The 24,596-nt window shown below is 44.8% G+C and overlaps 3 protein-coding genes across 10 annotated transcripts in view; 1 reads left to right on the top strand and 2 right to left on the bottom strand.

Annotated features, from left to right (window-relative positions):
- The window catches only part of lef1 (lymphoid enhancer-binding factor 1), a 57,127-nt gene extending 43,406 nt beyond the window's left edge, over positions 1-13,721 (bottom strand). For 4 of the 5 annotated variants that reach the window (XM_068650626.1, XM_068650624.1, XM_068650627.1 and 1 more), the window contains exons 1-3: positions 13,572-13,721; positions 12,433-12,521; positions 2,296-2,499 (exon numbers count right to left, since the gene is read on the bottom strand). The gene's annotated coding sequence lies outside the window, so the exon portion shown is untranslated. Of the gene's footprint in view, positions 1-2,295; positions 2,500-3,104; positions 3,423-12,432; positions 12,522-13,571 lie in introns of those variants that run through there. The other variant, XM_049720708.2, reaches the window with a different exon arrangement.
- Positions 13,722-13,864: 143 nt separating this feature from the next.
- LOC125969041 (calcium uniporter protein, mitochondrial) lies at positions 13,865-20,457 on the top strand. The gene is made up of 8 exons (XM_049720716.2): positions 13,865-14,006; positions 17,512-17,569; positions 18,503-18,670; positions 19,121-19,228; positions 19,294-19,454; positions 19,710-19,913; positions 19,988-20,104; positions 20,226-20,457. The coding sequence occupies exons 1-8, from the start codon at positions 13,902-13,904 to the stop codon at positions 20,301-20,303; spliced, it is 999 nt and encodes a 332-aa protein (XP_049576673.1). The 5' UTR covers positions 13,865-13,901; the 3' UTR covers positions 20,304-20,457.
- On the bottom strand, positions 20,341-24,527 carry LOC125969044 (caspase-6). 4 transcript variants are annotated; one of them, XM_049720722.2, is made up of 9 exons: positions 24,379-24,527; positions 23,777-24,243; positions 23,484-23,525; positions 22,565-22,607; positions 22,341-22,490; positions 22,206-22,282; positions 21,915-22,090; positions 21,690-21,840; positions 20,341-21,545 (listed from the first exon to the last, which is right to left on the bottom strand). In XM_049720722.2, the coding sequence occupies exons 2-9, from the start codon at positions 23,805-23,807 to the stop codon at positions 21,310-21,312; spliced, it is 906 nt and encodes a 301-aa protein (XP_049576679.1). In that variant the 5' UTR covers positions 23,808-24,243; positions 24,379-24,527; the 3' UTR covers positions 20,341-21,309. The 4 variants fall into 4 exon arrangements, with proteins under 4 accessions (XP_049576679.1, XP_049576678.1, XP_049576680.1 ...); XM_049720721.2 differs by having other exon boundaries at positions 23,484-23,528; positions 24,379-24,526; XM_049720723.2 differs by lacking the exon at positions 23,777-24,243 and having other exon boundaries at positions 23,484-23,528; positions 24,379-24,519.
- Positions 24,528-24,596: the final 69 nt, after the last annotated feature.

Below are 24,596 nucleotides of genomic sequence, written 5' to 3'. Positions count from 1 at the left end.
AGCGGCGGCTCTCTGTCATGCGCTCGACTCCAAATGCTTAGTCGCTAATTATATCCCCGTCAAACGGCGACAGTTTACGGAACCAAGAGCGAAGTGAAAATACTGGATGACAAAGACAAGGCACACACACACAAAATCAGTTTTTGGGCCTTCCTGTTCTTGACGGTCTACCCGCCGCTGCGCAAACCAGGAAAGATCAGCTCATCAAAAGAGAAAAATAAGCAAATTCAGCGGCCAGCGGTAATTTCCTTGATTGGAACGCGATTTCCGAAACGCGTTGAATTCTCGTCTGGAATCGGAACGTATCGCGGGAAGACTGATTTATTTGGGTTAAGCTTAGGCGGGATCGTACGGAGGCTTTAAGCGGCGGAGTGACGTTTCATCGCACGGAGGGGAGAAAATATCCACGCCGGTTTGGAAGAAAAAGCCGATCCGAAGCGCATGAAAAGAGCCAAGGGTGATATTATAGCCCGACAACATTTGGTTAATTGGAGATTGGTCACGGCCTGTAATATTTGACTGTAATCTGAAGGGCCCGTGAAAGCGAGAGTGAGGGCTTGGCGAGGAGGGAGATCAGCACAAGCTGTGAGGAGCAGCCCGTGATAAGATTAAACCCATTCACATGCTGCAAATGGGAGAAAGAAAAAAAAAAAAAAAAACAGCAGCGCCTCTTTATCAGCCTCATTGCTTACATCCTTTTGCTCCTCAAGCTTGTTTTCATGCAAATAACCGCATAAGAGAGGCGGCAACAATAACCTCCGACATGCTGCAACATACATCCGACGTGTTTGAGAATAGAATAACATCCGTTCTGGCCTTATTTTCCTCCCCGTTGCTGCGCGCAAGAAAACCCGACTCATTATGAACTTCAAAGACACAGATAGGAGTTTTAATTAAGAGAAATGCTGAGGAGCTGTGCAGATAAGTAACAACCCCCCCCGCCCCCTTTCCCCAATTCCCCCGCTCCATTTTCCACCCCGCAACCCCCGTTAGCTCAGCCCCGCCCCTCCGAGCTCCGACAGCATCATTAGGGCATCGCGCAAGGCTGGCGGAGCGCAGCGGTGAACCGTCACGGCGACCCGTGAAACCGAGCGCTAATCCGACCATCGTGCTTCCTTTGTGCTGAAGCCGAGTGACACTGTGCATTTTTTTTTTCCGTGAAAATGTGCAAACAAACATGAGATTATCGTATCGCCACTGATCCGATGGGTGCTGCGGACGATGAAAACCAAGAGAAGCCCCGACATCAATTTTCTATACGGTCCTGCATTCTGGTCCTGACCCAGCTGACACCCTGGACTGGTCCTAAATCAATCACAGTATGTTGCGACACTTCTTACGAATGTGCCGTCGCCAAAAATCAAGCCGGTGAGGTCAAGTGAGTCAAAGGGTTTTGTTGACTGTCCAGCCTCATCAGGGGTGCGCCGGTGCGCGTCTCATATAGCCGCATATACGCACGCCTGGCTCACGAGTCAAGTTAGACCGGCGCGGAGAAATCGGCCGCCTTCGGGGGAGCGCCTAGTGTCGAGAAGATTAATTGGAGCTCGGAGGCGCGAATGTGTTCATCTGCGAATGGGCCAAACTCGCGCTCGGGATCCATCAGCACGTTGGATCCCACGTGAACATCAAACCCCTGCAGAGGTGCTTCTCTTTTGTCTCCGGGTAGTCCTGCCTGGCACGCTGCCCAGCGCCTCCCGCTTTCATGTGGCCAGGGAATTCTCCTCCCTCTGTGTGCTTTTGCGCCGGAGTGTGACGCCTTCGCAGGTACTGCCTTTCAAATCTGTTTTGTGTTTTGGCACGCGTCCAACCGGCCTCGCACAGGTGGCTGTTCTCCCGCAGGCTCCTCGCCGCCGACCAGACTGCAGCCAAGCGACTATTAACGGAAGCGCCAGAGGACCATAACTCTGGAGACGGCCGCACTCGCAGTTAAGTGTCGGGAAGTGGTTTGACATACGCGTGAAGCTTGCGTGTGCCGTAAATCACCGCGGCTTTCTCATGTGCGCCGCCAGCGTTGAGTCAGAGTTTTTTTGCGTGTGTTCATACGCGGCCACTTGTTTGGCTTCCTCCTGTGTTTTACTTTTACGCCGACATGGCGAAAAATAGAACGCGCAAACTTGCATGCGTTGCCACCGCGTGTTGATTTTGGAGCAAACGTGACGACGTTTCTCGACTTTTTGCGGAGATCCCCGTTGTGAATCTAAGCTTTTCCATCCACGCTGAGCATGGTGGCTGACTTGAACCCCGCCAAAAGATCAGCAAAGAAAACGCTAAACTTGGTTCAGACAAAGCACTCACTTGGAAGTTGATGGCGTCTTCTGGTGTCTTCATAGTTTTCCCAGTCCCAATGTGGTGCAGGTATGTTTACACGAGCAAAGAATGGGCCTGCAGGACATGCAGCACCTGGCCTCCATCTCGAGGGGCAACAGCTGGATGCCGTCTGATGATAGCGGGCTGCAGCTGGACCAGTCGCTAAGCCGTCCTTCGCCCAAGCGGAAACTGCTGTAAAAAGCCATGTGCAGAAACGACAACGGGGTTGGATCGATGTGGTTTCAATCTGGATTAAAAGGTACTGCAGATGGATGCGCCTAGGAAATAAAAGGATGGACGGACGGATTGGATGGATGGATTAAATGGGAGAAATGTTTTATAAATGACCACCAATACGGTATTTAAAGTGTTTTGCTATTCAGATACTGGAAATTATTTCCTTCTAAGAAAAAAATAAATATCCAAAGAAAGCAAAGTATCGCCAGCCTTCTGAAACTAATTGCCTTCAACGTCCAGGAGCCAAGAGAGCCATTCCAGCCTTCTGATATCGGATTTTAAAAGATGAGATGAAAAGGGAGAGAAAAAAAAAGCGCTCATCTAATGATTCATATATGGTAACACAACGTTAGAAAAACTTTTCCAAATAATGCAAAGCAGAAGCAAGTCACGCTTGCTGCGCTGCCTCGGTAAGTGGCGACCAAAAAAAAAAAGAAAGATGTGAGACATCACTTATGGTTGCCTGATCACGCCGTTGCCTTAAGTCAATATTTCTTCCAAAATAGAAATCCATTCTCCCAGCCCTTGGTTGGCTTTGATGTGCAGTGTCTGGGTCTTACATCAGACACTGGGGTCAACGCCTGAAAAGGCAAGTCAATTTTCCGACAGACATCAGAGGGAGAGGCTTCTCCTGCGCAGGTAGCGGAGGGAGGGCCACGAGAGCCGTACCGCCATCGAAAATCTCTTCATCGGTCTCATCTGACTGGAAAAGACAGATGGGACAAAGCGGGCTCATTGTTGCGTTACTTATTCATGTCGATTCACGAGAAGATAGGACAAACAGTCGGGGTCCGACGACAGCGACTGACTCCGGCCACGTAAAAGTTTTTATGTGTCATTACGATAAAAGGCAAAAAAGATCTTGGCGAGTTCAATAATGACCGGCAACAAGAAGGAAGAACTACCAAAAGAAAAATTCTAAATCCAACCAAAACTAATTTTTTGGTGCCAATTTCGGGCAATCTCCTGGTGAAATCTAACGATCCGGTGGAGGGACATCAAATGAAAGCACGAATGAAAGAGCGAGGCCCCTCGCCGCCAACGCAGCTCCCGTATGTGTCATTACACGCAGCGGCATTCATTAAGTCGAGTATGTGTGGAGAGTTAAAGGCTGCCGAAATGGGGGGATTTCCCCCCCCGACTGTCTGAACTTGACTTACAGCGTCTTGGAGTGTGTGTGCAGGCAAACGCATGGCTGACGGCGTCTATCCTTCCATATTTTTTTTTTTTACAAGTATGCTAGTTAAACAGCACTGAAATACGGCTTTGATAAAGACGCAGTACTGATTTACCGTCCTGACTTTTATTATTGCTCGCAACGTAACGTAGCGACCCTTCGGGCGTTTTTTTTTCCTGTGGGAGGAGTTTCGGGGTTGGAAACCACCTGCTTTGAATGATTGAAAATCGTAGTCTGTGCTAATGTTGAGTGAACCGCCTGACATTCAGTTACACGATGAACTTTTAAGTCCTACGCTACGACGGAATCGTCCCCGTATTGTTTTACGGTTATCTCGACACCCACTCGGCAGAACGATGATCTGCGATGCTGTCGCCGATAGACGGGGCGGCGGTGCCAGAGATTCCATTAAGCTTCAAATTAAAGCAGGCACATCAAAGGCTACCCGAAAAAGGCAGCACGAAAAAGTGACAGGGCAAAGGAGGAAGGAAAATGAAAAAGAAGAGTCTAATTTGCGCAATCAACCAAAACGACGCAGAACTTAATCCAAATCAATACGTGCCAGGGTAGGAATATTGTTACCATGCTGGTGTGGAACTTATTAGCCAAAGATGAAAGCATCAAAGTGGCCGGCGAGATTAATTTACAGTCTTTTAGAGCGCAGGAGGGGGAAAAATAAAAAATAAAAATTGCAGACGCTCATGTCAATTTTTTTCTTGCAGACCACATTTGAACCGGGCTACGTTTCTAAAGCCGAAATTTGGACGGCACCTGACTGACAGCTCAAAAGACTGTTTTCTCCGGCAGCCAACGCAAATAAATTCATTAGAACAACATCAGTGAAATCGCTTGACAACATTTTGACAGCAACTACAACGCACTCCACTTTGTCTAGACGCTCGTACGTCCAGCTCCATTTTATGTACGCTCGATCCAAAATCTGTCACGATTGGACAAGAGACCACTTGGGGATTACATTGTCTCTCCAGATAATCGCTATTTATTTTGCCGTCCAGGGTGGAAAATTTACAAGCGATCCCCTCGAGGGGTTTCTGCGAGTGTTTTATCACGTGGAGATATTGAAGTAGCGGACGGGAAAGACTCTGGACTGATGCTGTCTGCTTAAGTCCCAAAGATTGTCCACGAGCTGTTTAAACAGGGTCTCTCTTGACTTTTTATTTTTTTCCAAAAAGCAGATGAAGGGCAAAGAGGGGTATCGGGTAAGAGGAGTGCTTGCGTATGAGTGTGTCTGGCTGATTGCATCGCCACACAAGCGTGCCTTCAAAGCGTTCCCCGCCGCCCAGTTTGACCAGATAAGCCCCACACACACACATTCTGCGGTTCAGCGAGGGGACAGGAAGACACACAGAGGGGTCAACGGTAGTGCCATCTGCTCTACGTGTACAACAAATAGTATACGTCAACAAAGCTGATGCACCGTCCGAACATATTGCTCAGATTGATCGGCGAGAACTCTACAGAGGCGCATATGGCGCGGTTCATCTAGCTTGTTTATTCGTGGCCATACCGTGTTGCATTTCTATACACACCTGATGCTGCCCCAATACGTAGAACTCACGGGAAAACCGACCCATGGTTGCCTAGCTGGGTTCTTCGAAATGCGGGGATACATGACTAAAGGGAGATCTCATCATCAGGAACTTTGTCTCTCTCTGGGTCGACGCTACAATGTTGCTTGCTAATTCGGTATCGAGCCGTTGAGAATGATCAACGCTTCAGGAGTTTTGGTATTTCCAGTTGGTCCGCTGAGGGACTTCTTCCAAATGACTTTACCTGAAAACGTGTTTTCCAGTTTTTCCCCAGAGTGGGTTTTGCTTCTAGACACGGAGGCCAATGCACAATCAGTTATGACAAGTGCATCTAGGGTTTTTAATCATCGAATGAATGAACTTGCCGAGACAACAAAGGAGCTAGCTGGGCACAGGCACGGCGCTGTGTCATGAAACCCAATAACAACGTGATGAGTCACTTTCGAGGCAAACATGGAGAGTCGACGAAGAGTGAAACTGCCATGTGGGGGTTTGTCAGCGAGCCAAAGAAAACACAATCGGCTTAGCTGAAGAGAGAGGAAACTTACACAATAGCGGCCCTAATATCTGGTCAAACGAACCTAAGATGGACGCTTTTTCAGACAATAGACTGACTAGGATTCGTGTGGCGGCGGCTGACGAGTCATCTTTCTAGGGCGAGGCTTTTGCCGGTAATCATACAGTGCTGTACTTTGTTGGGATAACTCTGCTTCGTATTAGAGCTGATGGGAAACAAATGCGCCCAAGCGTGTCTTCTTAAATTTGAGGAACACCCTAATCCAAATCCACAAGCTTCCGAAGGCAAGAGACGAGTTAACCTCGGAAAGCCTCAGGTTTGCTTTGCTGTGGCGGGGATGGTAATGACAAGGAAGGTTGGAAGTTCCCGAACCGTCTCTTGGCACGGGAGTGCGAAATCCACAAGAATGACAAGGCGGTATTATGTACTTCGCCACAAGGTGTACGGGACATTGACTGGGGCGAGTCATATCGCTGTAACAGAGACTGGGAGAGGAAGCGAATCAAAGGGGTGAAACTGGGAGACCACATAGAAAACGGAACAATGAGGTTCTTTCAGCGAGGCTTGACGATGAAAAGAAAGAGGACAGATGAAGGTGAAACGTCAGCGTTACGATCCTGAGAGACGACGGAAACAAAGTCGAGAGAGTTTTACGACGGAAATGAATCAGTGGGTAAATGCTCAGGGGTTGTTGACAACGCGTAAGGTCAAAGGGCGGGGCGTCCAAATGACGACTCCCCGAGCCCGACTTGGGAAGAGGTTCTTTCATCAGTTCTAATCTTTGAAACATAAACAGGGAGCGCATCCGACACGGTCGTTCTCTGGCCGATGGGTGGCCCTCCCACGAGGGGAGACGAGAGGCAACATAAACCAACAGTGGGAAGGAAAAACGCCTTCCCGCTATCGATTCAAATGTTTTGGGTCGAGACGCTCGCGTTGCGGCGCACGTCGATGGAGCTGGTATCTCTCCCGGCAATCAGGGAGCTTCTGAGAATTGTGTTTATTCCTGGAAGGCATCACTGCGCTATAAATATTGGTGCTAGTTAGCAAACAGCTTCATCCATAACAACACATGACTACCAAAATGTTTTGTTTTGAATCGTATAATGTCCCGTGTGGGCTTGTTTGCGCTAAGCGGTTCAGTTTGGTTCAGGTCATCGCAGTTCAGATCAGGGAGACGCTTTGATTTTCCACCGCTGGCCGGATGGGTCCAAGCAAAACAGCAAAACGGTTGTATATGTTATGTACACGTTCATGGTGTAGCCCCGCCTCTTCCCACAAATCAGCTGGGATTGGCTACGTCAGATTTGGGGGCGATAAAAAATATTAGTTGACTAAATATTAGGGATACGACGGAATCAGAAGGGAATGATTGTCGGTTTTGGCACAGTAGTGTAAAACTCCGCATGACAGAGACACTGTGCGCTAAGAGCAGCTAAAGCTAAAGCAGTTTTTTTAAAGGGGGGGGGGGGTTTGAAAAGATAAGGCCAGTGAGCTAATGCAGACATACTGCCGTAATCCCTTTTTTTTTTTTAACCCCCCCCCCACTTCAGCAGCTTCCCCGCGCTTCTGCCGCATATCTGTGACAGATTAGGCCAGATCACTGAGGATTACCTGGACCAGACACAGCCTCGACACGCCGACCATAGACACCCCCCCTTCTCGGTGCGGCGCATTTGAATTTCAAATTGAATAGATGAAGATATTGACAGTCAAGAATCGGAAAGTGTGATACGTACAAAAAAAAGTATCTCATCGTATGTGCGATGGCGCCACAAGGGGGTTAACCTGCCAGTCCGTTGGGATGTTGCCGAGTGAATATAGGTCAGATCTTGTTTTGGTTGCTATCTGCCTTTCATTGCGGGATAAAAAGGTGCCTACATCCTCCAGCTAATGATCAGTTCTTTCTAAAAATAAAATATATATATATAAAAAAAAAAAAAACAGGGGCAGCACTCTGTAGCCATAGCCAAATATCAGAGAGAAAGACATCATTACTGTCTGTCTTTGTTCTGTTCTCAAATTCGTCTCCAATTTAGCACTGTCTTCTGGTCGCTTGTGGTATGACACATTTTTAAGCGTTGGGTGGGGGGGGGTCCAGTAAGGGGGGGGGGATTCAGTCAAGGGGGTTTAATCTCACAGATTTGACGCGAGCGTGAGATAAAGTGAACGTGACGGCTTGCCACTCTCAAATGTTGCTTTTGATCATTTTTAAAGGGAAACTTTTTGCATTTGAAATTCATTCAAAAAGGACAGAAACTTTTGGCTCAACTTTCACAGAGTTGATCAGATCAGATCCAGGGAGGATATTTGACGCAGAGCCATCAGACTCGACTAGTGGAGCGAGAATAAATCAGCAACGGCCTTCATCTTGAGTCACACAGACATTTTTGATTAAAAACAGTATACACAGATTTGTCTTTTCTTCCCTGTAGAAAAATAACAGAAATACACATCACGATCGGCACTTGGGGTGCCCAAGCATATTTCACGGGGAGGGGCAGTGCCCCGGCGGACCCCCTCTAGCTCCGCCAGTGCTCCACAACTTATATTAGTTTCCTTAAATTAGAAGTCGAAGATTTATAATATGTAGTTGACCTGTTCTGATCTGATTTATTGGCACAAAGACGCCCCTACAGACGCTTTCATTTGCGCGTAAATGCCTGGGAGGTAAGGTGTGTGTGTGTGAGAACAGGAGAGTGATGGAGCAGGTGTACAAGAAACGAGGTTGTGTGTGTGTTTGTGTGAATGCTTGCAGGCGTGGGGTGGGGTCGCAGGCTGAGACCCCACCTGGACTCACAACAAGCGGGGACCCGGCCGGGGGGGGGGGGGGATGCGGACACTCCATAATGCTCACTACAAAGAGGCCGAGGCGGGGCGAGGTGCACGGGCGGCAAAACAGCGCCAAAGTCCCATTGTTCTGTCGCCGTTTCATCTCTCCTCCTCCTCTCCAAATATTTGGAGGAAGGCTCTGAATAACATGCTGGTACTGAGAATATTGCGCAGTGTATATTGTTGAAAGGAACTCCGGCAGTGGCAGTTTTTGGCTCTTCAAAGACATTTGCCTTTGTTTTGTTTGGGTTTTGTTTGCTCCTGTATTGAATTGTGTGGCGGGATTTCGTGGATATCTCATTGTTTCGGGATTTGGGATTGTTGGACAGCTGAGCGCCCACTGGCTCATTTATTTTTATTGCATCATGTGACTCATTGTAATTGCAGCGCGCTGGGCGAAATGAGGCAAAGATAAGAACGAGCGCTTTCCCCACCGTCGTTGTTTTTCGGAGGGAATTTTCTGCCGTCGTTCATGCCGATTAATACCGGGGGGATCCTCGCTTTACCCAACCGATTTTATTTGTCTGGATGAGTTTGAAATTATATTAAGTCTAGTAGTCTACATTGAACTATAAATATATTGGTGCATTACAGAACTTTATCCGAGGGCTGAATAGCGTACAAAACCGCATCTTGGCGTTAATCATGTCATCACAGAGGGGGGGAGGAGGGGAGCATGATTCTCTGCATTTCAGAATTATGCTATAGGGCCGTTTGATGGTCCTTTCCTGGGGACACCAACAGTGATTGGGCCCTGAGGGTGCCCCGCGGCACGGCCCAGTTGCCCCGAGTCTGAGTGACAGCTCTAATGAAGCTCGCCAACGCGGGGCAAGCGACCGCTCCGAAGCAGCCGAGGCGGGAACTTCAATCGGCCTGCGTGACGTCCGAGGAGTTTTGATTTCTTTGCATTAGTGAGGGGAGGGGGGGGGGTCCCTATGGGAGAATGGCAGCCCTAGTCTGTCTTTGAATACTTCTGCATTTACCGCATGTCGCTTCTCGCAAAGAAGAGACGACGGCAAGGGTTGTACATTAAATATAATCTCATTTCTATTGGATTGGATCATATGAAAACTGATTTTGTCATTGTCATTGTTACGCAAGAGTCCAAAATGTTGACAGTAAGTGTGGGCCAACTTGCGATGTAGCCCTGAAACTAAAAGTACCTTGCGAGTTGAAATGAGTTGGGGTTTTTGAGACTTGAAAATTCTTGCTTGACTGCAATTGCGCTTCCCCAGCAACAAATTAACTTCAACTCGCTCACGAGAACACGTTCTTTGGACCAATAAAGAGCAGGCGAACCTCGGAAGACTCATCGCCACTTTGTTCTATTATTCAGCATCTCCGTGGGGTTGCGTTCAAGATCCTCACGGCAAGACTCGAGTGCCGCCGGGAGCCTGTTTACGCCCCGGCTTGGGTCCGCACGGCCCGTCCGACTCAAGCGTGCAACTCATCACGAGTGACATAAAAAATAAATCAAAAAGTAGACGAACGGGAGTGTACCGTTTGTTAATGGCATGTTTGCTAGCACGTTTGGGGAAACTTTTTGGTGTTTTTTTTTTTTTTTTGCGGGCACCCTTTCTTGGATGCGTGTGACTCACGCAAACAAATGACTCGACTCCACTTTTGTCATTCAGTACGCGTGGAGCGGTCGTCACCGGCGTGACACGCTCAGAATGCTCATTTTGTAACCGCATAAATAGTCGTTTGAAAGATAAAAGCAAAACGTGTTTGTATTTTTGTTTGTGTGTTTTTTATTTTTTTTTAAAAGCTGGCCTCGGCTCCCCCAAAGGCATTTAGAGCACTTTGGTAATAAGGCGTAGGGGTTTAGTAGTAGCGGGGAAGAGCAGAGCACGCTTTGATGTGCTCTTAGATGAAGCGAAATCTGCAGCGATGTCTACAAAAATACACGCGGCGAGACCAGACGAGACGAGACGCGCTCCTCTCAGCTGGCCCGTCTTCTCTGGTCCCGAGCCAGCATGAAAGACAGCAGCGGGAGGGCTTGTATGGACCTTGTCAACAGCCTCGCGTAAACAGTCCCCCTGCAGAAGCGCCGACCGGGGAGAACTTTTATTTTTTTTTCACGAACATGTCTTTTCCAAAGTCAGAAATTTCCCTCAACGCAACCCAAACTAAACTTTTTAAAGATTAGCCTTTGATACTCGGCTCGTTTTGAAGAGCCGCAGTGAGGAGGCATGGCTCTGAAGAGCACATGTCGCTCAAGGGACTTGAAGTTGACTCAAGTTTGTAGAGCGTGTTGCTATAATGTTGTTTTGTATTTCAACTCTAGTTTTTGGGACAATAAGAAGACAACTTCAGTTCGCTTCTTGACGATAATAAATAATGTAGGTAAATTTAGTCTTCTTATGAAAATATGGATTGAAAAGTGACTATAAAGACATTCTGGATTCAACTTCTGACTTGCCTGGGTTTTCTTATACTCCAACTTCCTCACAAACTTGAACTACGTCCATGTCAAGTTGATGGAAGGATGGAAAGAAGGATGATGGATGTTACGACTATTACGCCTCATGAGATTCTGGATTGGAGTGCGGAGCCGCAGATGAGGCAACTGCTGTGCAGATGCTGACCTCTCGTGGCCATCCACGTGAACGACAACATTCCTTATGCAGTAAATATTGATAAATTATAAAGTCCTAACATAGAAACAGCATTTCGCATAAGGTTGACTTATGCAACAATTGTTTGAGGTTCGAATTAATTTAACAATTAAAGGCTCATTGCATTGCATTAAAGGGGGACTCAACCCAGGATGTAAACATTTCAAATTATTTTTATACGTATCCGAATGGGATTCTTTTCGACAATGTTGTCTTTTTAAATGAAACACATCGAACATAAGTTTTGCTCGCCTATAAAATGTACATGACACGGTGTCATCCGCCATGACTAACTGCGGAATATATTTCTTTACATGCAGACAAAGGCCCAACTCCAACATCCTGCTTCTCAAGAGGCCACAATTCAAACAGATGCTCAATTAACAATGCGGGTCCAAGCCGTGTGAATTATATATGGCCTAATTATTAATAAATAATAAAGAAGCTCAAAGGAGACGCGGCCCGGTCAATTAGGAGAGAAATGAAGGCGAACGGCTCAGCATCTGATCACGCATCATTATCAGCGTCCTGTCAGGCGCAATTACGTCATCCGCCACTTCAAACGGAAGATGGTCCCGCATACTTCCACACTTTGGATTATCCGGCCGCCATTAACACACACGCGCAAACACATCCTCAACTTCAGCGTGCAATGCAAGAACACACTATTTTACTTGAAGTAAAAGATTTCATCTCGGACAGCAAAGATATTAAATACAAAAAATGTCTTTCCCAACCCACCAAGCAAAGTAAAGAAAAATAAAATATCAAATAATATTGATAAAAATATTGTGGCTATTCTGAGCTGACGGCTATGTCGGCTATTGGCTACATATATTAGTACTAGTCCATAAGGTGGCAGTATAACCTACAAATTCGTCTGGGTGAGGGTGTACTATTAAATCTCATTCCTTTAAGCTGTCAAAGGCACATAAATACCACTAAGCTATTCATTTTCTAACCTACCATAAATAAATAAACAAATAAATAAATGTGTACTGAGCTATATTGCGCAACCTTCCTCCAACAGCTCATGGCTCATGTGGAGAATAAATCTCACAACCATGAAGAGTCAGCCATCTTGCTGATGCCGTTTTTGCTGAATTTAGTCATGTGATAGTTTGGCTATGAATGAACAAATGGGTCTATGGTTAGCTACCAAAAAAAAAAAGGGGGGGAATGTAACATGCTTGCCTTAGAATATTGATCGCATCCATCCTTGCCCAGATTTCTCCGCGGGAGTATTGATGACTCTGCAGTCTGGTTGGCTGCACTTCTTTGCTCTGTATGGGAACAGGCACAGGCAGTGAGAAAAATGCATCACATCCAGTTATGCAGATGCAAATAGATTAGTTTCTATAGTGTGACAGTTTTTTTTCTTTATTTCTGTCAGCATTACTAATTTACACAGTCTGCTATTTCGTGACAGGGCACTCTGGAGGGAGTGACATTAGAAAATTACTCGCCCTCGCCAACTCCTAGACGAAGAGTTATTGATTAAAGTAAAGGCAAAAGTCTTGGAAGGTTTGCGAGGCCAGGGTAAGAAAGGGAAAAAAAAACTGGTCATCAATCAACATGATTAAAAGTAATGACGCAGATGTCGGTGCAATTTTTTCCCAACGTCAGCGTTAAATTCTTAAACGCAGAAATTCTTATATCAGAAAGTGGAGCTTCACAGTTGCTTGAAAGTGGCTTTGGATATTTACCCAGCCAAGATGATCATGATTTTCAATGGAGGCGAAGTTTGAATTCGCGCAAAAGTTACATTGCGAAACGGCTTGCTCAGGATTAAACCAATAACAAAAGATTCCCTTGGTTGCTTCATTTCACACTTGATGTGACGCTTGCTCAGACGTAAATCAATAACAAAAGATTCACTTGTTTTTTTTCTTCATGACCTATTTAACTACCATTGATTAGTCCCAGGTAAGGTTAGCAGCGACAAAGGAGGAAGGAAAGGAAGGTGTGAAGGAAGGCAGAGAAGTAAAAGGAAGGAATCATGTATTTAAAAAAAGAGGGTCTAAGAGAAGGCAAAAATTTAAAACAAAAAGGGGGAAATGCCTGGGAAAAAATTTAAATGCAATAAAATAGTAACTTTTCAATTATTCACCTGTGTTGTGTAATACATAATGTAAGACTGTTGGATTTTGTCCACCTATGCTTTTAACACGCGCTAAAATTGCCTCATTTCGAGACAAAATATCCACTTTTAACATTATATTTTGTTTTAGTTTACAGCCCATGTTTGTAGCGCTGTCTTTATTTTCAAATATATACAAAATTGACTGTGTTTAGAAGATAGCTTGCCTTTGAACGTACGCTAAAATACTCACCGTGTCACTTTGGCGGCTCCTTCGGTTCGAACCCAAAATGTCAGCGAGGAAAGCTTAGTCGCTCACTTCTCCTCCCTGCCGGTTGTTTAGCGCAAAAACAAGCAGCCAAGTGGGGCCAAAAGAGGGAGGGGAAGGGAAGGGAAAGGGAAGGGAGGTCGGCGGAGAGGAAATGCAGTTCGACTGGGCTGTGCCTTCTTCAAACTATCCCGGCTGCTGTTGACTCGCCATTTCTCGATTTGGGAGATCTTTTTTTTGTGTCTACTCACTTTTGTTGTCTCTAGACAAAACCGGAATGTCCCGACTCGGCTGCTAAACACGAGACGCCGAATAATGGCTTCGATAGTCGGCAAAGTTGCTGGGAGACTTTGGGGATTACGTCTCGGTGCTCGTCACCCCGCGTTGAAAGCTCACCGTCCGGTGATATGTCTTCACAAGGTAATGGACGCTCGTTTGTTTATTTAACGCACAATTATGTTTTGTAATTTGAACGGCACTTCCTCTTGCGGGACGAAATAACATTAGTTTGACACGTGGGAAGGACCGCCTCCAAAGTGCAGCAGCGATTTCAAAACAAATTATCCCTGTAATTTAAACCGGATGTGCACATTTAATTGGACGTTTTTGTACCTTTAAGGTAAAACCATATGATGCTACAAGATGGCGTCAACGAAGTAATTAGCATCAAAGTATGTTTGAAGTGACACGTCTTCGTTATTAAAGATCTTTGTATGTCAGGGAGGAGCCAAGTTTAGCCTGGGTTGTCAGTGGAAATGATCTTTCCATGAAATATATTGCACTTTTTCTAAATTAAATCACCTTTAAGGCAATTATTTTTTTAAATATATTAGCGTCAGATAATGAGCTTGAAATTATGTGATCATAGTTTGTGGTGTATACTATATATTGTTTACACTATTAATATATAAATAAGAATCAAGATTATTTTATTGGCATGCCAAACAAGAGAAATGTTGTTTATGTAAATTGGTGGCTGAGCTTTCAGTGGGTATTTACTCTAATGTTTGACGTATGATATTTATTATTAATATTATTATTACATCATCTTGTGTAGCAAAATATTGGATCCACATTTCTGCCTTGCCTCCAAAGCATTTTTTTTTCTTCTTCTGTGCACGGCAAATAGAACCTAATAAATTATTCAAGTCCATTACTCCAGTTGGCGGGGTTTTACGTAGTGTAAACACGTCCACCTGACCGATCATTACGGCGTACGCCAGCTCATCAAAGCTGTGGTCATTCAATTACTTTTCAGTTCGAGCCCCCGTCTCGGAAGGCAAACCGCAATTAGGCTTTAAAGTCTGCTTTTCGGCAGCGATGGATGTTTGCTTTGTCCACTATGTCCGACAACACTGCATTGCTACACCAACACGTTCAAGCTGAGTATGCTCTTGAGTGAACCAGGGGGGGACTCTACATGAACTGACTCCACGTCAGAGTGTCCCATCTGTGATTTATCGATCGGCTGTTAAAGTGCCATCTCTTTACTATCCGTGTGATCATCCGTGACCATCAGCGTGGAGAAGGACGAATATATCGCCCTGACTGAGAAGCAAAGTGAGCGTTCTATCAAGGTTCACTCTTGCCTTTCTTTTTGATTAAGATGAGCCAGTGCGTTCGTTACGGGACAGTGGGCGCAACCTCTGAGTCACTTCCTAAATGTGGACTATTTTTTTCCGTGGGAAAATAAAGGGAATCCTCCTTTTTGGGTCACACTTGGGCCTCTATAAAAAGTCTTATTGTATGATTTGAGATAGAATATAGATCATTTTTGGGGATTTACATGAGTCATTTTCTCCATATTGCTTGACTCGTTTTTTTTGACTCGTTTTTTTAATATCTTTTAAGTGGATGGCTGTCTATCATTGAAAGAGTGACAATACATTTCTAACGCTTAGATCTTTCAATGGTGTGTACACCAGATCACAAAAAATAATCACAAATCCCAAATATTCATATTTTATATTTCAAATGGGGGGGGGTGGCAATGCCCCTGCGGCCCCCCCATCTAGCTCCACCAGTGCTTGTAAGGAGTCTGAGTGGTCAGACATTCCAGTTTTGAAAATGTTCTCGCTTGCACTTTCTTGTTGTGGATTTTTAAGCTGTGTTTCTCCTACAAAGCTGCTCGCTTCAACGCTTTGCTGCCTGCACTTCATCACAATGACAGCTGGGAATAATTGAATTTTCTTCCATAGTGGCTGTCTTGGTTTTTTCCTCCCTCAAGCCATTATGAGTTCAATCCTGCCCCCACCGATCTCCATTCCTGCAATGTACACCAGCCATTCAAATTACTGATCACCCACTGTATCCATACCTGGATTAGCGTATCTCACTGTGACGGAATTCATCACGCGGTCGAGCCGCAGGCGGAATGAGCCGCCTGTCGCTGTGCTCATCATCGCCAATCTCTCAGGCGGGAACTTATTTAACGCAACCAGACGGCATTTTGTCACTTTTCGGCCTTGGCTGACTCCCATAAATAGGAAAACTCATAACTGCAGGGGGGGATGTCAGCTGAAGGTTTATCGTGATCATACTGAGCAAATGTGCAGCAGTAATTTGAATTCCAACCTGCACTATTAATGAAGAAAAAACTTCCCCCATCTATGCAAACCTGAAGAGTCACATGACTAGGCGGATCCTTTATGTTGCTTGTTCGGTCTTGTTCATGTTTGCGTTTCGTCCTAAGGTAACACGTTCTCATTCAGCGGCCAACCTCAATTTTATTTCGAGTTCCTACACAATGTGGACATCGTGAAAACAGAAATGATCACATTTTGGCCGTTATAAAACCTTTTAATCGTTCTTAACTGAATGAATCAGCTCACCACTATCGATTTTTTTTCTTTTTCTCTTAATGTGACCGACATATCACTCTTTGGCGTAATCCCTTCATTTTCTCCTCCCACAGTGGGGCCGCAAAGCAAAACGCATCAGTCCTCAATCTAAGTTATTACATACTGAGCGGCTGCTGCTCCTGAATAATAAAATAGCTGTTACACGGCAAAATTAGAATTCCACTGGTTTATATTTTGTCTACCTCCAGAACGTCAGTTTGGTCTTTTCACTGTGGGCTACCTCCCCGGCTCGCCTTTTAATTTGATATTGATTGAATTGTAGACTTTCTGGAGGACAAAAGGTGATTTGAAAACTGGGCTTGGTTTATTCACAGCCCCCAAGATGTCACTCGAATAGAAAGATGTATTCACTATAAATAAAATAGCGTTTGATTTAAGAACTCAGCCTGGGGTCAAAGCAGACAAATGTAAGTATACGTCAATATCGATTGTCTGTTTATGAGCCAGAAGTGTTTTCATACAGATATTTATGGTACAAATTAATTCCATTTGGCATGCCAATAATGATCCAAATAATAGCTTACAACTTTTTACTCCAACCCAGCAAAAAATGTGAACAGCCTAGTTGCCAATTAATCCATTTAATTTCATTGAGACTGTGCATATGCCCATAATGATTCTTGGCACTATGATTATTGCTACGTCTACCTGAATTATTACAGTAATGTCGTTAAAATGCCAACTCCCGCTTTCTAGGTGTGCATGCTTGGCGGTGCTTGCAGAATTTCAACTAGAGCATCGGTGCTGACTGCCAAAGAAACGAACTGTTCCCCCGCGGATGAGTGAACGTTTATTGCGATACAAATATTATAAAATGTGAGGCAAAATCATGCGCTGGCAAAAGGTTCCACTTTCAATCAGCACAACCTGCATTCTGAGTGAGGCTGGTGGGATTCCATGTCATTAAGCAAGGGGGATAAAATGCACTGCTAATTTCTTTTTTTTATGAAGTGGAAAAAAATGACACGTCATCATTTTCTTCCCGGTTTTGTTTTTCATTACCACATTTAAACAACAAGAGAGTACTTTTTAGTCATTATGGATTAATTATCTTGCCTTTTCAGGTGCCTCTGCTTGGAGCTTGTCAGGCTGTGTTCTGCAGCACACGCCCGCCCCCTACAGGTAATTGTGGTTATTGTCAAAAGTCAAAGTCAAAGTCAAAGTCTCCTTTATTGTCAATAGCTCCGCATGTCAAGACACACAAAGCGATCGAAATTACGTTTCTCACTATCCCAGGGTAACAAGACAGAGTTCACAACGCACATACAAGTAAACAACACAGGAAATATAAAACAAGAAGATGAACAATAAGAGTGATAGCACGCTAGCCGCTCCCGATCCACAGCAGAGTCCGGAAAGATGACAGTCAACCAGGCCACTGTGAACACGAGCACACAGCAGGCACGCACTGTCCGGTTCGTGGATCTTATCAGGCGAACGCAACCCATCTTGTCGTCCCGCGAACGAACGTACGCCAGTAGAATGGAAGGCACGGCTGGGCGAGGTGGGGTGGCCGCAAGCCTGGCCCGATGTCTCCGCGCTGGCCCCTCTCCCGCTGCCTCGCAGACCCGCTGCCGACGCATCCCAACAATGCTCCAGGACGGAGCAGTCCGAGCTCACGACGCAGTCCAACCGGGGGAGGAAGAGCAGGCCAGTCCGGCGTCGCTCCATGACGAAGCAGTCCGAGCGCCCTTGATCTCTCCGCACCAAAGTCCAGAACGCCATAAAACCCACTTCCGCCGATGTTGAGCAGAACATGCCCGCCGCACTAGTAGCACGACGTATCACACGAGACGAACATACACAAAACTGCCGGACAAACACTCAGTAAACACTCACAAAACACCGAACGGGACAGAGAGTGGCCGCTGCGTGTGCACGCGCCGCCATCTTGCTCATCATGCACTATGACTTCTAAGGCTACAATAATAATTCTTGCCCGCCGAGCATTTACCGTAGCAAAAGTTCTGTAATACTTGCTAGATTAATTTTAGAACCCCCATATATATTGTTTCATGTTTTTTTTTTTTTTTTTTTTTTTAATTTCTTTTTCAGAAGCGTTGCTCATGTACAAGCACGGACGCTTGGCTTTGGAGGTGCCGCTGACGTGCAGGAGCGAGACGTGCCTTTTCTTTCTGCAGCCCATGCTGATGACGGTGGGCAACCTGATCAGCGAGCTGCAAAGAGAAGACCCCGGCGCCACAGCCACCGTGCTTTCCAAAGGTACCTAACTCAAATTCAACCCCTTGCCGGCATGTCGTCAAACGGGTTCTGCGGAGAACCAAAGGCAAGCCACAAAAGCCTCATATAGTCAAACAAGCACTCACAGCTGAGAAATTTAGAGTGGATGCTTTCAAAACAAGTCATTTGTCGATCAGGTTACAAAAAGGAATTAAGTTGAATTTGTTTATTTATTTTTTTTCATGCTGACTCTGCATCTTTACAAAGTATAGCTAACTTGGCACTGAATGGAATGCTTTCCAATTCCAAGTAAGGTTGCCACGGAGACCGCTCAGCAATGGAATGAAACTTATCACACTTGAACGGATAAACAGATTTAACAAGGCGGCGGCGGCATGGAATTTGTTTAGTTAAGTCTTCCCTCGTGGGTATTTTACATCTGTTTCGCATTTTTATTGTAATTTCATGACTAATTTTGATCTATCCGGGCAGATGGTGAACGTGTAGCCTACACCACGCTGATAGAAGCCCTCCTGATAGACAAGCACTTCAAACTGGTCATCAACAACACAGTTCACAATGTCCACGCACCTGAGAAAGGTACAAACAAATCTACACGATCAATATTATAAACGTGCCTTGAGCGCCATCTGCTTTGCTCCCAGTGTGCAAGTCCAGCGAGCACGCCCTGCAGCTGGACGACATGAAGAACGTGGTGCATCTTCTGCACACGGCTCTACACCTGCCCGAGCATCAACTGCTTCAAGAGCGCCAGCTGCTGGAGAGACTGGACAGCCTCAAACAGGAGTTGTCCCCTCTGGAGAAGGTATGCCCAAAGACTTGATATCCAATAGAATGAAAATCATGAATTGGTGAAGCAGCATATGGCTCTCATCAATGCTTATTTTGATGTTCTGGACCACGAGGTTGCTCAGAGTTTAGAACAAGTGGTCAAGTTTGTCAGAAGACCTTGTAGTCTGACAGCACTTGCGGTCACGTTCTCTATCCTCTACGTAGAACGACTAAATTGGATAATGTCTGCTGTGATTTCCACCTTGTCCTAACATTTTCCTTGTCCCAGATGAAAGCGCAGCTGTCCCACACGGCCGAGATGCAAACATCTAGGGCGGTTTGGACGGGCTTGGCGCTTTTGTCCGTGCAGGGCGGCGCCCTGGCCTGGCTCACATGGTGGGTGTACTCATGGGACGTCATGGAGCCCGTCACCTATTTTGTGACGTACGCCACTAGCATGGGGGCTTTCGCCTACTACGTCCTCACAAAGGAGGTAAGCTAGCCAAATTCTGTCCTACTCACTCAAAAGTTTTCTCATTTTCCTCCATTTATTGTTTCTTTTTCCAGGATTACGTCTACCCTGGTGCTAAAGATAGACAGTTCCTGCAATACTTCTACAAGGGAGCTAGCAAGAAGAAGTTCAATGTGGAAAAGTACAATGAACTTAAAGATGAGCTGTCTCAGGTATGTTGTGGTTGCTACAAGCGCAGACATGTTGTTGTATAGTTGAGTGCGATACGATACACTCATGAATTACGCAAATGAAACATTTCTCTGTATTCAATATGAACGAAACATGTTCCAGGTGGAGGATGACCTGAAACGCCTGCGGAATCCGACACAGCTTCAACTCCCCATCGAGCAGATCCAGTCCAAGCCATGATTACATCATAGAGCAAAAAGAAAGCAAACACTTTCGGTTTATTTTCATAATGCTGCATTTTTAATCGGAGACATAAAGGAGAGTTGATTTTGGAAGGGGGGTGGGGGGCAGATATGAACGAACTGGAAAATTGAAATAAAATTCATTTGCTGAATCGGTTTGTCTCAGACTACTGCGGGAAGATGTGATTGGAATTTAAGAGTTGTTCTGTTTTTCCCTGAGTCATACAGTACATCATGTGATTACAAAAGTAGGATTTTTTTTTTTTTAAATGGACACACACCCATACTCCCTGAGGAACAGTCATTTGTATCAGCTGCTGTTTTGGGTGCAAAAAAAAAAAAAAATCATTTTTTGGAATCCAAGTTTGACCACTGACATGACTTGAAAGACCAATACAAACACATGCAAATACATAAATTCCCTTTTTCTTTTTTTTTTGTCAAACAGCATATTTAAGGAAAATCACAAAATGAAAAAGGATGGCCAAACTGCACGATTAATATGTAAAACTTATTGCAATTACAATTAGAATCTGTGACTACACAGTTGACGTGCTATGCTAAAAAGAGTCAACATTGTGGGGTACCAAATTTGTCACTTAATTACACACATCAATAACGCACAAATTAATTAGCATCACTATACCATGTTTTGATTCTAAAACTGAAGGGGAAGAGTTTTCTTAAGATTGTATCTTACTAAGCTGCAAATTCTTATGAATGCTTGCAAACGTAGCAAATTTGGGCTTTTCGTCACAGTTTGCTAAAAATTGCTAAAAGGTTGTTAAAGGTTGCAAAAGGCAAACGAGGTCGTTTATCCAAACAAGCACAAACTGCCCCTCAAGACTCTAAAAGGCCGTCTCCACTAGTCTGTTTATCTTTACTGTTGTATTTACGTTCACACGGGAAACGGAATAAAAAAATTGGGCAATTAGCCATGAGAATGTAAAAAAAACGTGGAATCTTTTCTGTAATTAGGATGGACGCAACAAGTGACTAAATTCTTACTTTTTGGGGCGGAAGTAGAGCTTTTTGGTGAGCATGGAGGCGAAGCAGGGCACCTGCTTTTTGCCGATGGAATCCCTGTCCTTGCTACCCAAAACGCTCCTGGCCGATACCATGCGGTTGACGAGCGTCAGGAGTTCGGTGAATTCCAGAGAGTCGCCGTACTTCCTCAACAGCTCGCACAGGTCCTGAATGTACCACGAGCCATTCACCGTATCGCGATGCGAGTAGTAACCTTGAGAGTGAAATACCGCGAACATGACGGTTAAGACTCTGTACGGTGAGCTGATTCGAAAACGCCTTCAAATGTGAACCCATTTTGTTTTCTTGATGGGTGTACCACTATTCATCAAAACGGGTACAAAAAAACGTTTCTTACCTTCCGCCACCGAGTAGCACATGATGAAATCGGCTCCTGCCGGCAGCGTGTGAACAGCGCTGGCGTCGACAACCACCTCGCTGGTCTTCACCTCGCTGTCCACGGCGTCACAAGGTAGCACGGGTTCATCGTGTTTGTCCCCGCGACACGCCTGGAGATGGACGGACGTTTTCATTTGTATCTGGCAAAGCGATAACTGCGCCGGTGACTAGTTGTGGTGCGTACCTGCCAAACGAAGATTTTGGGCTTCCCGACCAGGCTTGGGCACTGATCTCCTTTGAAGAGCGACGTGATGTGCTGGATGCTGATCTTGCCGTCGTAGGTGTACACGTGCTCGTCTTCGCCGTGGCTCAGAAAAACGAGCACGAAGCAATCGGCATCCGAGTGGTTATCCTCGGCGGCTGGTCGGACATTAGTCTTATTCGTTATCAGTATTTACAAAATGTACATTGTTTACGAAAATTTGAGAACTGTAAATTGTCTTAGAGCAGAAGAAGATACGTTTTAAGCGATCACCTTTATGGATTATCTCCAGGACTTCCTCGTTTTTGTAGTTTTCGTAAACTTTCACCTCAAAGTTGAGTTGCTTCAGCCTGGAAAAGACAAAGCAATGAGCTACAAGTTTTGGGGGAAAATGGAGATCATCTCTACCTGATCTGCAGGTTGTAGCAGTCAGTGTCGGTGCCGTGCCGGTCGTTCATGCCGAGGCGCCAGAAGAAGCGTTCCTGATTAAAAATGAGCGCCTGGCCTCGTCGTTTGTATTCCATCTTGTATTCCTCGGCGGGGTCCAAAAGGCATTCGCTGTGCGATCACACAACACTGAATATTAAAGTCGGGAACAAGCGGAAGCTTTGCTTGAGAAAATATGAGCCAACCTTCTGAAGGCATCCGTCTCCGTAAGATTCTGGACACATAGATCTGAAAGGACAAAAAAAAAAAAACATATGAAGTTCAATCCAATAACTGCAGAAGTAAGTTTTTTCTTTGTTAGTCAACTACAGGTGCATCAGCGCTAACAGCATGGAGGTCAAGCAGCCATTGTTTGGTCAGCTTAGAGTGCTAGCTGCTTGCAATAACAGGCTGACAGCGGGAGAAAGATGACACCTATGAGTACATAAATCAGTTTTTTTTTTGTTCACGAACTTCGTGAAATTAAAACAAAGCAGCTCCGGTGACACACTGAAACAGGGGCCATTTTAAGTTTTGGTTCATGAAAAAAATAAATTGTTAGCTTTCAAAACTTACAATTGTCTTCCACAGATACAAAGACGTCTTATTAAACTCTTTTGAATATTTTTAGTTGTTTTGTTTATAAAATCATGCACTAGCTTCATTCAAGCTTCTATGTTTATGAAAACAATTCCAATCTAATTATACTGTCCAATGAAAAGTAAGTATGTGCCGATTTTGGGATTTATTTTTGTCCATTATAAAATATCCCTGTTTTTTTATTACTTATTTTATTTTGGACCTCATTCCATGTAATGACGATATGCCATACATGGATCATCTCGTTACTTGACAGAACAAGGCAGAAGATAACTTTAACTATATTCATCACATTTTATTACGATATTTAATTACAGTACATTCATTTCTAACGTTAAACGATACCGTGAAGTCCGCTTGTGAACGAAATAGGTCAACATGGCTATAAACGGGAGATAGGAGGCGTGTTAAGGCAATGTTTAACCCATTCACTACACTTTTTCTTACGTTTCCAAATCTTTTCCATACCTTTATACTCAACCAAAAAATACTTTAATGTAACTTTTTTCAGCTCCTGTCACTTACTCTTGCTGTCTGTGACGGTCGTATGGTCCATGGCAACAGTCGCTGCTTGAAGAAAAGAAGTTAAGAAAAAGAGAAATCAAACGTTTAATTAAAGAATGTTGTCTGGTGTCTTCGTAACACTTTTAAAAGAAAATGGCGTGACAGCTACCCCGAAGTTGTATCGTAACTATCGCTGATGCAGCTGACGATAATTATTAAAATGTTCACAAAGAAACATTGGCGTATTCATATTCATAACACCTATGCGTATATTTAATATATATGTATATATAACCTCTTAAATGCTGTTTTACCTGGACAACAGCGTTCTCCAATTCGGGACATATTCGCTGCTTTACCTCACCTTCGCCGTGACAACAGCAACTATATTAGCCCCGCCTTCTTCGCGCGCGTTGGCCAAGAGGTCGGCGATCATTGGCTGCTATAAGCTGTCAGTCAAATGTAACGCGGAAGCGTCACACCTCAATTCAAACTTCCACTCTGAAAAATTAATGAACTACAGACCCTCCCTTAACCCCCTCCACTTGTCTCTTTCATTTTAAAAATGTATTTCCTTTGTCTTTATCAATTATTTTCTGTCTCTTCTTTGTGTCCTTGTCTCCTTCCCACCCAGTTATCCTTGTATGTTTTTTCCTTTGCTTGTGTCCCCCTTAAATTATTTTCTCCTCTCCTTCTTGTGTCCTGATGTCTCTTCATTTTGGATAAACAGTAAAAGTGTCCAGGATAACAAATTGTCTCCACAAGAGTGCACGCTCGGATCCTGTAATTAAGACGACATTGTTTATCATACCATGCAGTCAGTGTTTTGTAAATAAAATGCACACGCTGAATTACTAAAATGTTCCTAGATGTGGTGTGGGTAGCTCCACGTTTGATATTTTGATCTATGACTTACTGCGTTTCCTTCTCTGCATCTCTTTGGCGTCCTTCCCCTCTGGCTTTGGGTCTTCAATCCTGCCTCAGGGATTCCTTTGTGAGGTGTTGTATAAGACTTGAACTTTGGATTTGATGTGGTTTCATTTGTAACGTCTTGTGGGTCTTGCTTAACAGGTTCTGCCGCCAATGCCTGTAGGGCTTGGGGGAAAAAATTTAAATATTTTCATAAGTGTAGCC

Source organism: Syngnathus scovelli, chromosome 5, assembly GCF_024217435.2.
Source record: "Syngnathus scovelli strain Florida chromosome 5, RoL_Ssco_1.2, whole genome shotgun sequence".
NCBI lineage: Eukaryota > Metazoa > Chordata > Actinopteri > Syngnathiformes > Syngnathidae > Syngnathus > Syngnathus scovelli.
The sequence above is the reverse complement of the archived record's forward strand: the minus strand, read 5'-3'. Positions and strand labels throughout refer to the sequence as shown.